Source organism: Excalfactoria chinensis, chromosome 2 (genome assembly GCF_039878825.1).
Source record: "Excalfactoria chinensis isolate bCotChi1 chromosome 2, bCotChi1.hap2, whole genome shotgun sequence".
Classification (NCBI taxonomy): Eukaryota; Metazoa; Chordata; class Aves; order Galliformes; family Phasianidae; genus Excalfactoria; species Excalfactoria chinensis.
Genome location: NC_092826.1, coordinates 94,055,923 through 94,068,435, shown reverse-complemented (window position 1 = coordinate 94,068,435; position 12,513 = coordinate 94,055,923). Strand labels below are relative to the sequence as shown.

Below are 12,513 nucleotides of genomic sequence, written 5' to 3'. Positions count from 1 at the left end.
TGTTGCCTGTTCTCACAGGTTTGTATATAAGCAAAGTTCTTTGCATGGGTAGAAGCCACAGTAAGAATTTGGTTTGTGCTATTTTCTAAACAGAAAATGAAATACAGACAAGCACCATAGAATTAAGCCTTAACTATTTTAAGTTATAATTCACATTAAATTTGTAGGTTATTAGTGGGACGTGCTACAATTAAGAAATAATATAACAATGTATTACAGTACTTAAAAAGTTTGTATAAAATGTAGCAAAAGAAACCTTCTGTATGTTACATTTTTCATGGCCTTAGCGGAGCAGTATAAAAATGTAGAAGATAATGCATTTATTATATATTCTTCCTTCACAGAAGGCGGAGAAATGAGACAATGGTTTTAGAAGTGTCAGTTATTGTTAAGTTTGTCTGTGATGTCTGTTATCAGAGTCTGGTTTCAGTTGCTAACAACTCTGTCAAAGTTTTAACTGTTTTGGCTGAATTTTTTCTATGTCCCAGTATTGCCAAAAATTGATTTGTTTTTAAAGTTCCTGTTAAAGTGATTCATCTCTTTCCAGTAAGGAGTTATGGGAAAATACGTTGATGGTCCTTTTTTTTTTTTTTTTTGGTTTTGTTTTGTTTCTCCTTATTCCTGAGAAACTTAATGTCTTTATTCTTTGGAGTGGAAACTTGAAATTGGATGAATCACTCTTGTTTTAAGGAACTGTCTTTTGAAAGGAACCCAAGATGGCAGCACGTGCAATGCCCAGAACATGTGGAGTTCATAATGGCCAACAGGGACTCTCTAGGAGATTCAGTGGAGTATTTAGTCTGCATATTCACTTAGAAGTTAGCTGTAAATTTTATATAAATATCTATTATTTAAGTGAATCAGAAGGTCATATACTACTTCCCCTATCAAACAAGTGATTGGAAGTCACTTAGTGATCTCTTTAATTGATTTTTTTTTTTTCTTACTGATTCATTAGAACTGCTAATATGTTATTATGAAGCTGAAATAAGCTGAGCTAATTATAGAATCTTAAGAGTTGGAAGGGACCTCTGAAGACCATCTAGTCCAACTCCCTTGCAGTGAACAGGGGCACTGCAGCTAGATTAGGATGCCCAGGGCCTTATCCATCCTCCCCTTGAAAGTCTCCAGGGATGGGGCATAAGCTAGGCATAAACACTAGGTAACCTGTTGCAGTGTCATGCAAGTTCTTCCAGTGCATTATAAATGGTAACTTTATTTACTTTTTCAGGAAAAGATAATTACTATATGGCTTCAATTAAGAAAATTGATTTTTCTTTTGTAAACATACTCAATTCTTCAACTTAAAAAAAAATAAATTCCTTATTCATGTCACTGCTATTAGATTTTATGTTCAAGATTTTTATTTCTGATGCTTCACATCAAGTTCTTTTAAGTGATAGATATATTTATCTATATATGTATATTTGCAGTCGGGACTAGGGAGATGGGAGTTCCTTTGCCATTTACTTTTGCTTGAAACTGTGCTGAACAATAATTGTTTTTTGAAATTACAAGTCCTATATCTATTAGCTACATTAAGTCTTTGCTGTTGTTAATACTAATTGAATTGTAATCAAGAGATTATATTATAGCTGGATGCTATAGCTGTGAAAAACACAAAAATGTTAATTGTGGTTTTCTCTAGTTCTAAATAGTTAAAATCATTCATGGACTGTTTCCTTTTCCTGTTGATGCATTTTGCTGAACTCAGTTCTCTGCTAAGCAACTTGTTTCTGTGAAGATGCTTTCATATCTCCATATTTACCTAGTTGAAAGGTTTTTAATAAAGCAAATCTAGTTTTTAGACATGTTTTGTGCTGAAGTGTTTCAGTGTGCTGCTGTGTGAACTTCAGCTTATTTTGATCTATTTTCTTACCTTCTGAGAATTCATGTCTAAGGTAGGGTTTTCAAATGCTATGCCTTTGTTTTTTGTTTTTGTTTTTTGTTTTTTTTAATTGCTTGTGTTTTTATTATATTTTAATTGTTAGTAGTTTATTAAGCATCTCCTAATGGTTAATAAATTTCTGTGAATGCAGTTTACTGCATGCCATTGTTTCTGAAAGGACTGTTCTATCAAATGGTCATCTTTAATCAGTGAGCCTCACAAGCTGCATGTGATTACTGGCACAGATTTGTGTACCCTCTTAAGTGCCTGAGTGGAGTACCCTAAAATAGATTCTGCTGTGAGGAATTTGTAGCCAGTGGTCAGTAAGGATTTGATTCCCTCTTTATACAGTTGTTTTTGGTTGGGATTATTCCATGTGTTGGTACTCCAGTGCCATTAATTTCATTTTGTGGAGGAGGAACTCACATTCAGTTAATGGATGTTAGCATTCAAAGAATCAACACAAATAGATTTTTTTTTTTTTTTTTTCACCCAGAGTTCTGGTGTTCATAATGTGACCACAGGCTTTTTTTTAAGGGTGGAGATTCTGTAACAGCAAACCTTAGGTTATGGAATCATAGTCTTGCATTTTTAGGTTTCTTTCATAGACCTCTTCAAAGTCATTCATGGAATTTGCTGCTCTGCAGAACATAACTTGAAAGCAACTGCAGCACTACAAGCTATGGAAGGAGAGGGAAAGTAATATCGGACAGTTAGGAATTGGAATTCAGAGTAAGGTCAGATCTGCTTCTTTGCACAGATGTAGGGATACTACTGATGAATTTATAAACCTTCCTCTTTGTTGACAGTGACTTTAAGAATTTGTAAACAGGACTATCTGCCTGAACTATGGATGTATGGTGTGCTTATGCTGTCTTTATGTTCCTGATGAGCTCTAAACTTCAGGTCCCTTATCTGCCCAAGTATAAGGTAATGTTCACTGACAGCTCTTGGCAATGTTGAGGCCTCTTCTGTGGAAGATGATTGGTCTTTCAACAATAGAAGGCACTGAAAGTTTCCAGGATGATTTTTTCCTTACAGAGCTTTAATATTTGGGTTACTAGTTTCATAGTATATTGTAGAATAATGGTCTTCACTGCTGTAAAACACCTGTCTCTCAAAGTTCCTGAAAACCTGCGTGTCCTCTCTGAGAAAAAGCAAATAACAAATGAGAAAAAAAATATGCATCAACTTGAATAGGAATCACCATCTTATTAAGATACATAGCAGTGAAACAGACACGAAATTTGAGAGTGAAGAAAGTAGGAAATCTAATTAAAATGGTTTTTTTCTCCTCTTTCTGGTTACCTGTTTTTTTTTTTTTTTTGTTGTTGTTGTTGTTTCTTTGTTTTGTTTGTTTGTTTTTCATGTGTACTTGTTGAGCTTGCACATAAATAAATGATGGATTGACTTGGTGCACTCATTGTAATAAATTGACTGATGTGCTATCCTGGAAAAAAATCTTTTGAAATTCTGTCTCTTTTGTCTGTTTACCTTGTGGCTCTCAGTATCTTGCTTCCCATCTGTCTGATTCTGCTATAGTCTGAGCATAAATTTTCAGATGTTATTACAGGTCTCTTTTTGTTCTAGTTTAGTTAAGTATATAGCAAATGTGTGATTTGGCTGTCAACATTAATAGCAGAAAGGAATCTTAAAGTGTATTGCTTTTACTGATGAGATACAGAGAAATGCTTATCTGTAGAGACATGATTATACATATTTGTGTATGTAATCTACCTCTGCAAGCAGATGTCAGTATTATTATATTAGGTATGCTTTTATATATATCACCACTCAAAAGGTTACTTTTATCTCATATTACTGAAAAGAGGTGTTTTGAGGAAACAGTTTTAAACCTATATTTAAAAATTTATAACTGAACAGTTAATACAGATCAGTCTTCAGTTTGAGAAGTTGTAGCTGTTCTGTGCAGAAAGTGTCTGTAAGCTATGAAATCTTTCCTGAGCCTTGAAATACAAGGGAATTTGGAGAAATACTGGTTTTGTTAACAGTATTTTTCTAGGGGATATAATATCTGTAGAAATGTTTTTAGAAGTGTCATTTTTAATGCTTTTACTTAGAAGCTTGCTTAGCTGTAAGACATAGATGGATAAGTTCTGCATTTCTTGTTAAGTACATAAATGCCAGAAGATCTTGTAGATAGTGTTATGTCAGTGAGTGTAAAGCTTTGATGAGATCAAGGAGAATGAGATGAGCCAGGAAAAGAAAGAAAGGGAAAAGCCAAGTGGTCCTGGGACTGCTGTAACAGTTTCATGAGACAGTAGGAATAGCAGCAAGTGTTCGAAGTCTGCTAAATTCATTAGACGGTTATTACTAATGGGGCAAAATGCCACAAAGTTTACTCAGCAAAGTATGTGTATGCATAAAACACAAAGTACTGAAATACTTACTTTGATGTGGTCAATAAAAGTTTATTTGTATAATAATGATAATGATAAAAATAATACTTCCTCTTGGCTGGGTAATTTGACTGTAAACAAGGTATGCATCTCAGAAGAAATTCAAAAGGAACTTGTAGCCTTTTTCCTTCACAATTTACTTAAGAAAAATTGTAATATTTGCTTGCAGAACATCTGTTTCTACAGCAAATAAGTTGAATGACATCTCAACTTGACTGAATCCAATATTGATGTAAGATTTCTGTTTTGCTCAATTTTAATTCACTATGTCCTTCTCAGAATTAAGATTAATCTAGCATTTCCATCCAAAAGTGGGAAAAGCTATATGCTTTTGTGACTCTTCTAACTGTAACAATAGAGGTTCTTTCTGCATTACTGAGGAAAGTTGCAAATGAGAAGTCCCTTCTACATCCATTTCCTTTATTGCTGAGATTTTCCAGTGGATCTGCTATTGAGGACCAGAGTAAACATTGTTTAATGTTTTAGCTGAAGGAAGTGACACCAATATAATAAGCTGCAGCTGAAACCCAGCTACGAAGTGTTTTCCAACAGTTCTCATGAGTAGTGTGTTGTATTTGTAGTTAGTAGTGTTTCAGCAACAGTTAAATTATCATTTGCTGTACATTTTTCTAGGTTTTCAGCTTGTCTACATCAACATAAACTCGATTTGCTATTACATGTTTGCTTTAAATATGGAACTGATGCACTCATGTTGCCTTTTCAGAGCATGTGAAGGAAGAGAAAATTAATTTAAGAAATTCTGACATGGTGCACATAATACTGGTGAATTTTTTTAATTCATTGCTCTGTTTTTTGATGTAGATTAATAGTGACAGAATGACATATAAACACTTTGTATCAAATTTCAGACATCTCCCCTAGAAAGGATTAGAAAATAATCATTTTGGTTAAAAATAGTCACATATCTTACCGTGAAAGCAAGCAATTTTACTAACTTTCATGAGTGTGAAACAAATGCATTGTCTGATGAATTAGTGAAAACCTTTCATGCTAATTTTAATACTTTCGTGTTACTTGGCTTCAGATGCAGTCCCATACTGGTCTCCCAAAGAAACAGTGATGAAGAATCTGACAGTGACTATAGCAGAACTACTGATTTTCATGCAGTACTTAGGCCTACCTCTTAATCTTGCAGAAGGTGTGGGAGTTGATGAATTCTGAAATATTTTCTGTAGCTTGCACGTGTAGAAAGAGAACACGAGAAAATAAAGATCTTGTGACTGAGAATGTGTCTTCGTGATTTAAGCATGGGACTGGGATTCAGGAAATGGGAGTTCTAGCTCACAAACTCATTGTGCTTCCTTTTCCTTTCCGAATTTGGATGAGATGCTTTGCATCTGTTAACTATTCTGTAAAAGTTTAGGGTAACATTGCCTTATTTCTAAAGGCAGTTTAATGCTGGATTTGCATGGCATTACTAGTGTTGAGGAAAACTAATTGTCTCTACGGTATGAGTTTTACTTAATCACTTTCATACCTTTTTCAAGCTACTCCTAATATGCAATACATAAAAGATGCTTTTGTGACATAAAATATTTTCCCTTATGTGCATAAAAGACATTTAAATACACACAAATCTCAAAGAAGTTGCCAGTGAACTTTGAGTTTTTTAATACTTTTTTTTTTTTCTATTTCCAGGTTGCATGTCTTACTCATGTAGCAGCTAATTACCTTAATTGCAAAATTGAAGCTAAACGCTGGGGTACAGCTCATGGGAGTATTGTTCCATATCAGGTAAACAGAAAGCATTAGGTTTATTCTGTTTTGAAATTCATGATTTTATATATTATGCGGTTGAGAACTGACTGACTTTTCCCATGACCTGCTGTATTCTGTAATGTATCTGAGTCTAGGTAGGACAAAGTTCTGTTGTTCATTGTAGTTTCAGCATTTTGCATATTTCTTCATCAGCAATAGATTTGTAACAGAACACTGAAAAAGATCAAAAGGGTTTAATGAAATTGGATGACTTTAAAGCTAGCATGATGCCTAGGTTTTTTTTTGTTTTTAATCTGACAGAGAAGGCAGGGTTTTTCTTTGTTTTTGTTGTTGTTCTTAGGATGATCTGACTTCCATGCCAGCCACCAACTCTTTTTTTTTTTTTAATTATTTTTTTTTTCTGTCTCTGCAACTTCTTTTTTAGCTTTTGAGTTTCCAAGAACAATCTTAAGTGACTATGAAAGTCTGGGTGTTCTTGCATATTGGACATTTTCTACTGAGTTTCCTGCAACTCACTAGTGCTCACTGATAGAACAAGTTAGAAAAAGAATTAACCAGACCTCCGATCTCTGCAATGGAACTCAGCCTGCTACATCTAATGAAAGGTTGAAGTTTCTTAAAATAACATGACCTTCATCATATAAACAAGCAGAAGAAATAAATTTGCTGCAAGCTTTATCTTCTGGCTAGTATGGGAAACTCTTCAAGTAAACAAAGAATTTTGTTCTTTCCTAGCTAATCATTTTGTTATCTTGATGAAGGTTGTACTAGCTTAGGGAGATCTGGGCGTATATACCTAGTATATTCTTTTTTTCATAGTTTTTGGCACTTGTTATCAAAACTGATGTTTGTGTCCAGCTTGGCAGAGTCTGGTTTTTTTCATTTCGGGCTGGAGTCCTTTAAATCTTGATAGGGATATTTTCCAGAATTTGTCTGGGACAACTGGCATCTGAACACCACTCAATGTCTTTCTTGTTAGGAAATGAGGAACTCTGTGGTAAACATCACAGGCAGGCCTTCTCAGGTATAAAATGCAAAACAGTTCTTTTTTGTAAGGACTTTCTCTACAGGAGACATGTATGTATTTTTAGTACACACTACTGCTTAGTTGACTTTCAACTTTTGGACCAGCTAGAGTAGATTGCAAATTGCCTCTGAGAGTTATGGGAAGATGATGTGGCTGTTTCTGCTAGGCTGATTTTGATCCTGCAGTGTTTATCTCAGATGTACTACTGTTGCTCTGGTCAGCACAGCAGGATATCCATATTTTGTAGGACTAGCTCTGCATGCTGTGTAGTGCAACGTGACACAGTCTTACCAGGCATCCACTACGCAAGTTGTGCTATGTTTCTGTAACGTGACCTTTTGGTGTAACCCTTTTTGAACTTTGGTATATTGAAAGTACAAAACAGACCTGAAGTGTCTCAAGTTTGTATAAGCAAAACCAAAAACCTGACTAAACAAAACATTATTTATTTATTTATTTATTTATTTGCCGTACTGCATTTGGTTGAATAAATGAAACTTGGATCCTTTTAGCACCTTTTGCCATGTTCTGTTGCTTGTCTGTTAACTTTCTATCGGCAAGCATGGCAATAATTTGATGATGACTTTGAATGTATTGTGTTTTCTGGAGTTTCTTACTTAACTATCAAAGTAAAATGAGAAAGTTGAACTTCAGAAACTTGAATATAATCACAACAATGAAGGTTAATTCCCTTCGTAGTTGCATCCATAGCTCATTTGCAGTGTAGTTTTAGAACAGATCTCTGAAAATTGACAGTCCATCCCCCATTGTAGTTATTCAATATATTATCTTTGCTTACTTGAATTAACATGTGACCATCATGATAGTTTTTATGAATGTTTGTTTCAAGGTATCTTGGCCAAATGAATGATAACTTATTCAAATAATAAAAATTACATTTCAGGAAATTGAACTTGTATACAGCTTGGAACAAGTATGTGGTAGCAAAATGTTTTTCCTTTCTTCCTATGGCCTCAAACTTATTTTATTATCATTTGCTGTAGTTTGTACTTGCATGCTGATAGCGGATTATAACTTTGAACTGATGCAGAGCCTGAAATCCTGCTGAAAAAGTCTCAAACTGTGATAAATTGTGGAAGTATGGGTTATCGTGGAATATACTTTTGTAGACATTAAAAAGGTAATATCTCTGATATCCTTCTGTGACAGAGATCTGATCAGCTTTGTGTTAGAATACCAGCCAAATGTGAAAATTACACATGGGAAATGTTTTAAAATATATGTGATTGGTACTTAATTGTTCTTTTAATTGTTACGGTAAGTGTTCTGTTTAAAACATTGAACAGTGTATGCTGAATGCTATTGTATTTTTTTTTTTTCCATGGAGTTTCAATTTCATAATTTTGACAAGAATATCTTTGCAAATGGCTTCATTTTCTTTCCTGTTCACAAGGCCAAGTTTAGGTTTGTGTATTTAGATTTTTAATTTTACCAATTCCATCATTACTACTTAACTGTTACACTAGAAGCATAATTTGTTCCTGGAATGTTTTAACCCTTGACTGACCTTCCTTTTTGTATTTAAAACTAGGTTTTTCTGCTAGGTTTTCTCTTTCCTGAAATAACCAGGATGTGTGGCTCCTTTGAAAATCTGGTCCAAGTAATGAGCCCTTAACCAAAGAGATGTGGAGTTTGGTGCAGAAGGCTTTTTATACTCTTTTAAAGATTTTTCTCATTTTCTGATACTGTTCTCCTTTAACCATGTGAAATGTTGAAGTTTTCAGTTCTGCCTGCTCATCACCAGAACTCAGAAGAAAGAACTTGAACTTCTTTTCAGTGCATAATGTCTTTTGAGCTATGCACATAGCTGTCTGTGTGGAAGCTTGCCAATCAGTTTGCAAAGGTTTTCAATAGAAACAAACTTTGCAATGTGCCACAAAGGTGAAAAAATCTGGATTCTAATTTTCAAAGGAAACTACATTTTAAAGTGCTGAACCCTTCATAAGAATCCATCTGCTTTGAGCGTATTTTACTTCAATAGGCTGCCACTTTGATCCTCCTAAGAGGAACAGTATCTTGAGTGTAACTAGATCCCAATTTGCTTAACTTCAAATGTTAAAACACAAACCTTGAGTTCTGGTCTGTATCTTAAATGTAATTAGTACATTTTTTAAACAAGTTTCTATAATGAGACAGGTTGTTTAGCTACAGCTGCACCATGATTATCTGAAGGAAATCAGGAGCTTAAAAGCATCCGGTTTACATAAATGTGCTGCGAAGTAAAGTTGTGTTACTGTCTTTGATTTGGGGTGATAAGGTCTTTCCTCATTCTCATGGTTTCACCAGTGAACTATCTTACCTGTAAGGTGGCTGAAATCTGTACGCTTACTTATTCATCTTCCAGCTGGAACACTGGGGATAAATTCTCCTCATAGAATCTTTCATAATAGTATGTTTACAGGTGGCTTACCACCCTTCCATCAGCCACCTGGACAACTGGACATCACTTTTACATGCAAACTTTTAGTTAACAGCTCAGGACTATCTGCTCTTGGGCCATAATGATAAAAGTTGCTTTGAAAACTATGAGACCAAGCTCCTGCAAATATCCACCTACCCTAAAAATAAATATGATTTTATTCAGAAATGTCACACTGCTTGTTCCACACAAGATTCTAGGTCTATAGTCACTTTCTTTTCTGCCTTGATTTCTTTTTATTTGAATGCTTTTGCAATTAATATGCCTTGGAATTAAATTCAACTATTATTTTTAAGGTTTTGTTTTATGTGTGAAACTCTCCTCTTAATATCAGTTTAGAACTTATTTAATGAAAGAAAATCTTTCTTGAGTCGCTTGATAAGGTAAAACATTCCCAGAGGAAAAAAATGAAACACACATTTTTGGGGGGAGTTCTAGGTTCAGGAAATGCAAGATGACCCTTCTTACTGTCTGAACCTCATCTACTTAGTACTTGTCTGGACTTTTTAACTGCCTCAGGGGCCCCTTATCCTATATTGTTGTGATGAGTAATGAAATGTCACTGCTGAAAGTATTGCCCATTTGTCATGAAAATTAAATGTATTCACAGATTTTTCTGAATAGAAACCTCGTGCTCTCAAGCAGGGAAGTGTGCCTTCTCCACCGTGTGGAGTCATTTTCCAAAGAACAGTTTGGCTATCCTCAACAGATGTCTTGAATCATGTGTATACATATATTTTTGGAATGGCTTTCTCCCTCTATAAGATAAAAATAGGAAGGAAGAAGCTAGAGAATCCTTTGTCATCCTAGATTTTATAAAATAAGAAAGCAAAACTGAATATGTATATGTTTTAGTTTCACTGTGATGATAACAGCCTTCTGCTTGTTAGAAAGTTCTAGAATAGAATTTTTCTTACCATTTTAGTCAATGAAAGGTATAGTGATTATCTGTGGAATGATGTGTAAAGAAGTTCCCATTTATGAAGAATGAATCCCAGTTATTCAAAACTGATAACATTATATAGTTATCTTTCTTGAGATTGTCTTTCAATCATTTGTCAAACCTCTCTTGGTCAGAGCTGCTGTCAGAAAATCAGTGGTTTTGCTTTGGGCAGTTTCAGACATGGTCAGTGTATTACATGACATGTACGTACAGTTTTGTTCGTACGTATCCCATCCTGTCAAAAATGGCACTTCAGAAACACTGACCTTGTATTTGTATAGCACAGCTTCTTCATCTTCACATAGAAATGAAATGCGTTTTTAAATTAAAATGTGAAATATATTTTTTTGAAGGAAATAATTCCATGGCTTTCTATTTTAATCAATGCCTGAAAGGTGTGTGTAAATATATATTTAAATGAATAACTTTGAATTTGTGGAATAGTTTTATGTAATACAGTTGTTGTTAAGGAACAATAGCTGGTAGTTAATACTATCTCATTATTTATCTCCTTTTTTATCTCTTATGGGGAGTCTTGTTGCTTACCTGTGCTGTTCATTGTTTCATCCGTGTTCTTCAGTTAGTGGGGTGAGAGATTTAGCCTGTATTACAGAAGCATGGTTAGCTCCCAAACATGTTGCAGGGTTGCTGAACATTATGGGTAGGAATATCCATGTCAAGTTGTAACCCTTAAGAAAAGCATAACAGGGCCCTGATCTGTAGATTGATCTTCATTTTGTTGCTGGTCTGGAAAGAATGAGTAAGATCTAAGGGTACATAGAGAACATACTTAATTTACTTGTTAGATCCAGAGTAGAGGAATAAACTTCATTTTTACTGTCCTGAAAGTACTTTTCACAATCATGGTAAAACAGCGCAGGTTCTCAAAGCACAAATGTGTTTAAACAGTCTGAAAGAAAGGGAACTCAAACTTGTATATGCAGCATCCCAGTGATTCTTGCCATAATCATCCTGAATATATTAATGAATGTTTGTGTTGCTGTTGTAGCTAGAAACACTGTGGTTTGGTGTACAAGGTTATGTTCAAGCACAACAAATCAGCTTTTCCTGGCCAGTATTGGTGAATGACTCACAAAGGAGTTACTTTAAATGACTGAAATGGGCAAGGACTTTGCCAGAGTATCTACTATCCTAGAAACTTTTAAAGACTATATTTCCTTAAGAATTTGAGGAGCTTGGTGATTTATGGAAAAGTATTGAGTCTTAAGACACAGGAGAGATTAAAGCATGTCCAAAGGATGATGTTAACTTTATGAAGGCAAAAATGAATAATAAGAAGCCCTCAAACATAAATCCTCACATGATTGCTTTTATTATGTAAAGCTTGTGATGGTTTTGGTTGGAAAATGTTGATTGTTATGAAAAGACATGTCCACTAGATGTCATTCATGTAATCTAGTTTTTGCTGCAACATTTATTTCTTAGGATCTACTTAGGATGGTAGGTATAGATTATCAGCATTATTGGCCGCTTTTGTATATGCAGTGCTAATGTTTTTATTATCTCTATATGTTACAAATAATGTTTGTATTATTGTTTTGCTCAGTGATGGACAGTTATTAGTCTAGAACTCATCTTCACGTGCATCTCTCATATAAGAGCACCAAGGTGAGCTGTGTATAGTTTGTGACTGTTCTGCAAGGAGATGTAAGTTAAGGATGGTGTACCTCTAATGAAAGCAGAATTTCTCTGTGACTAATAAAATCCACTTTACATTTGTTCTTTTGTGTGCTCTTTATACTTCGAAGTGCAATTTGCTAGAAGAGTGAGCTTATGTATATTAGGGAAAGCAGCTGGAATTTCAATTCACATGCAAATAGATTTATATACTGACAAATCTTAGGTATAAAACTAAACTGTAATGTTGCGTCTGTTATTCAAACAGGACCAAGCAAGCTTAGGTAAAATTCTGTGAGCAGACAATTCTAAGGTGCATTTAGTCAGTTCTTCAGGCAGGCTGACGGGATCTGTACAGGTGTAAGTTCATAAGCAAGGTGTGCTTGAGCTTCCTCCTCTCTTATCTTTCTAGTTGGC

At 34.7% G+C, this 12,513-nt stretch overlaps 1 protein-coding gene across 1 annotated transcript in view; it reads left to right on the top strand.

The window, feature by feature from the left end:
* Window positions 1-12,513, top strand: part of SUGCT (succinyl-CoA:glutarate-CoA transferase) — a 327,084-nt gene that overhangs the window by 54,453 nt on the left and 260,118 nt on the right. Inside the window, exon 9 of the mRNA XM_072329171.1 lies at window positions 5,968-6,063. Coding sequence (XP_072185272.1) covers window positions 5,968-6,063 — 96 coding nt within the window. The remainder of the gene's footprint in view (window positions 1-5,967; window positions 6,064-12,513) is intronic.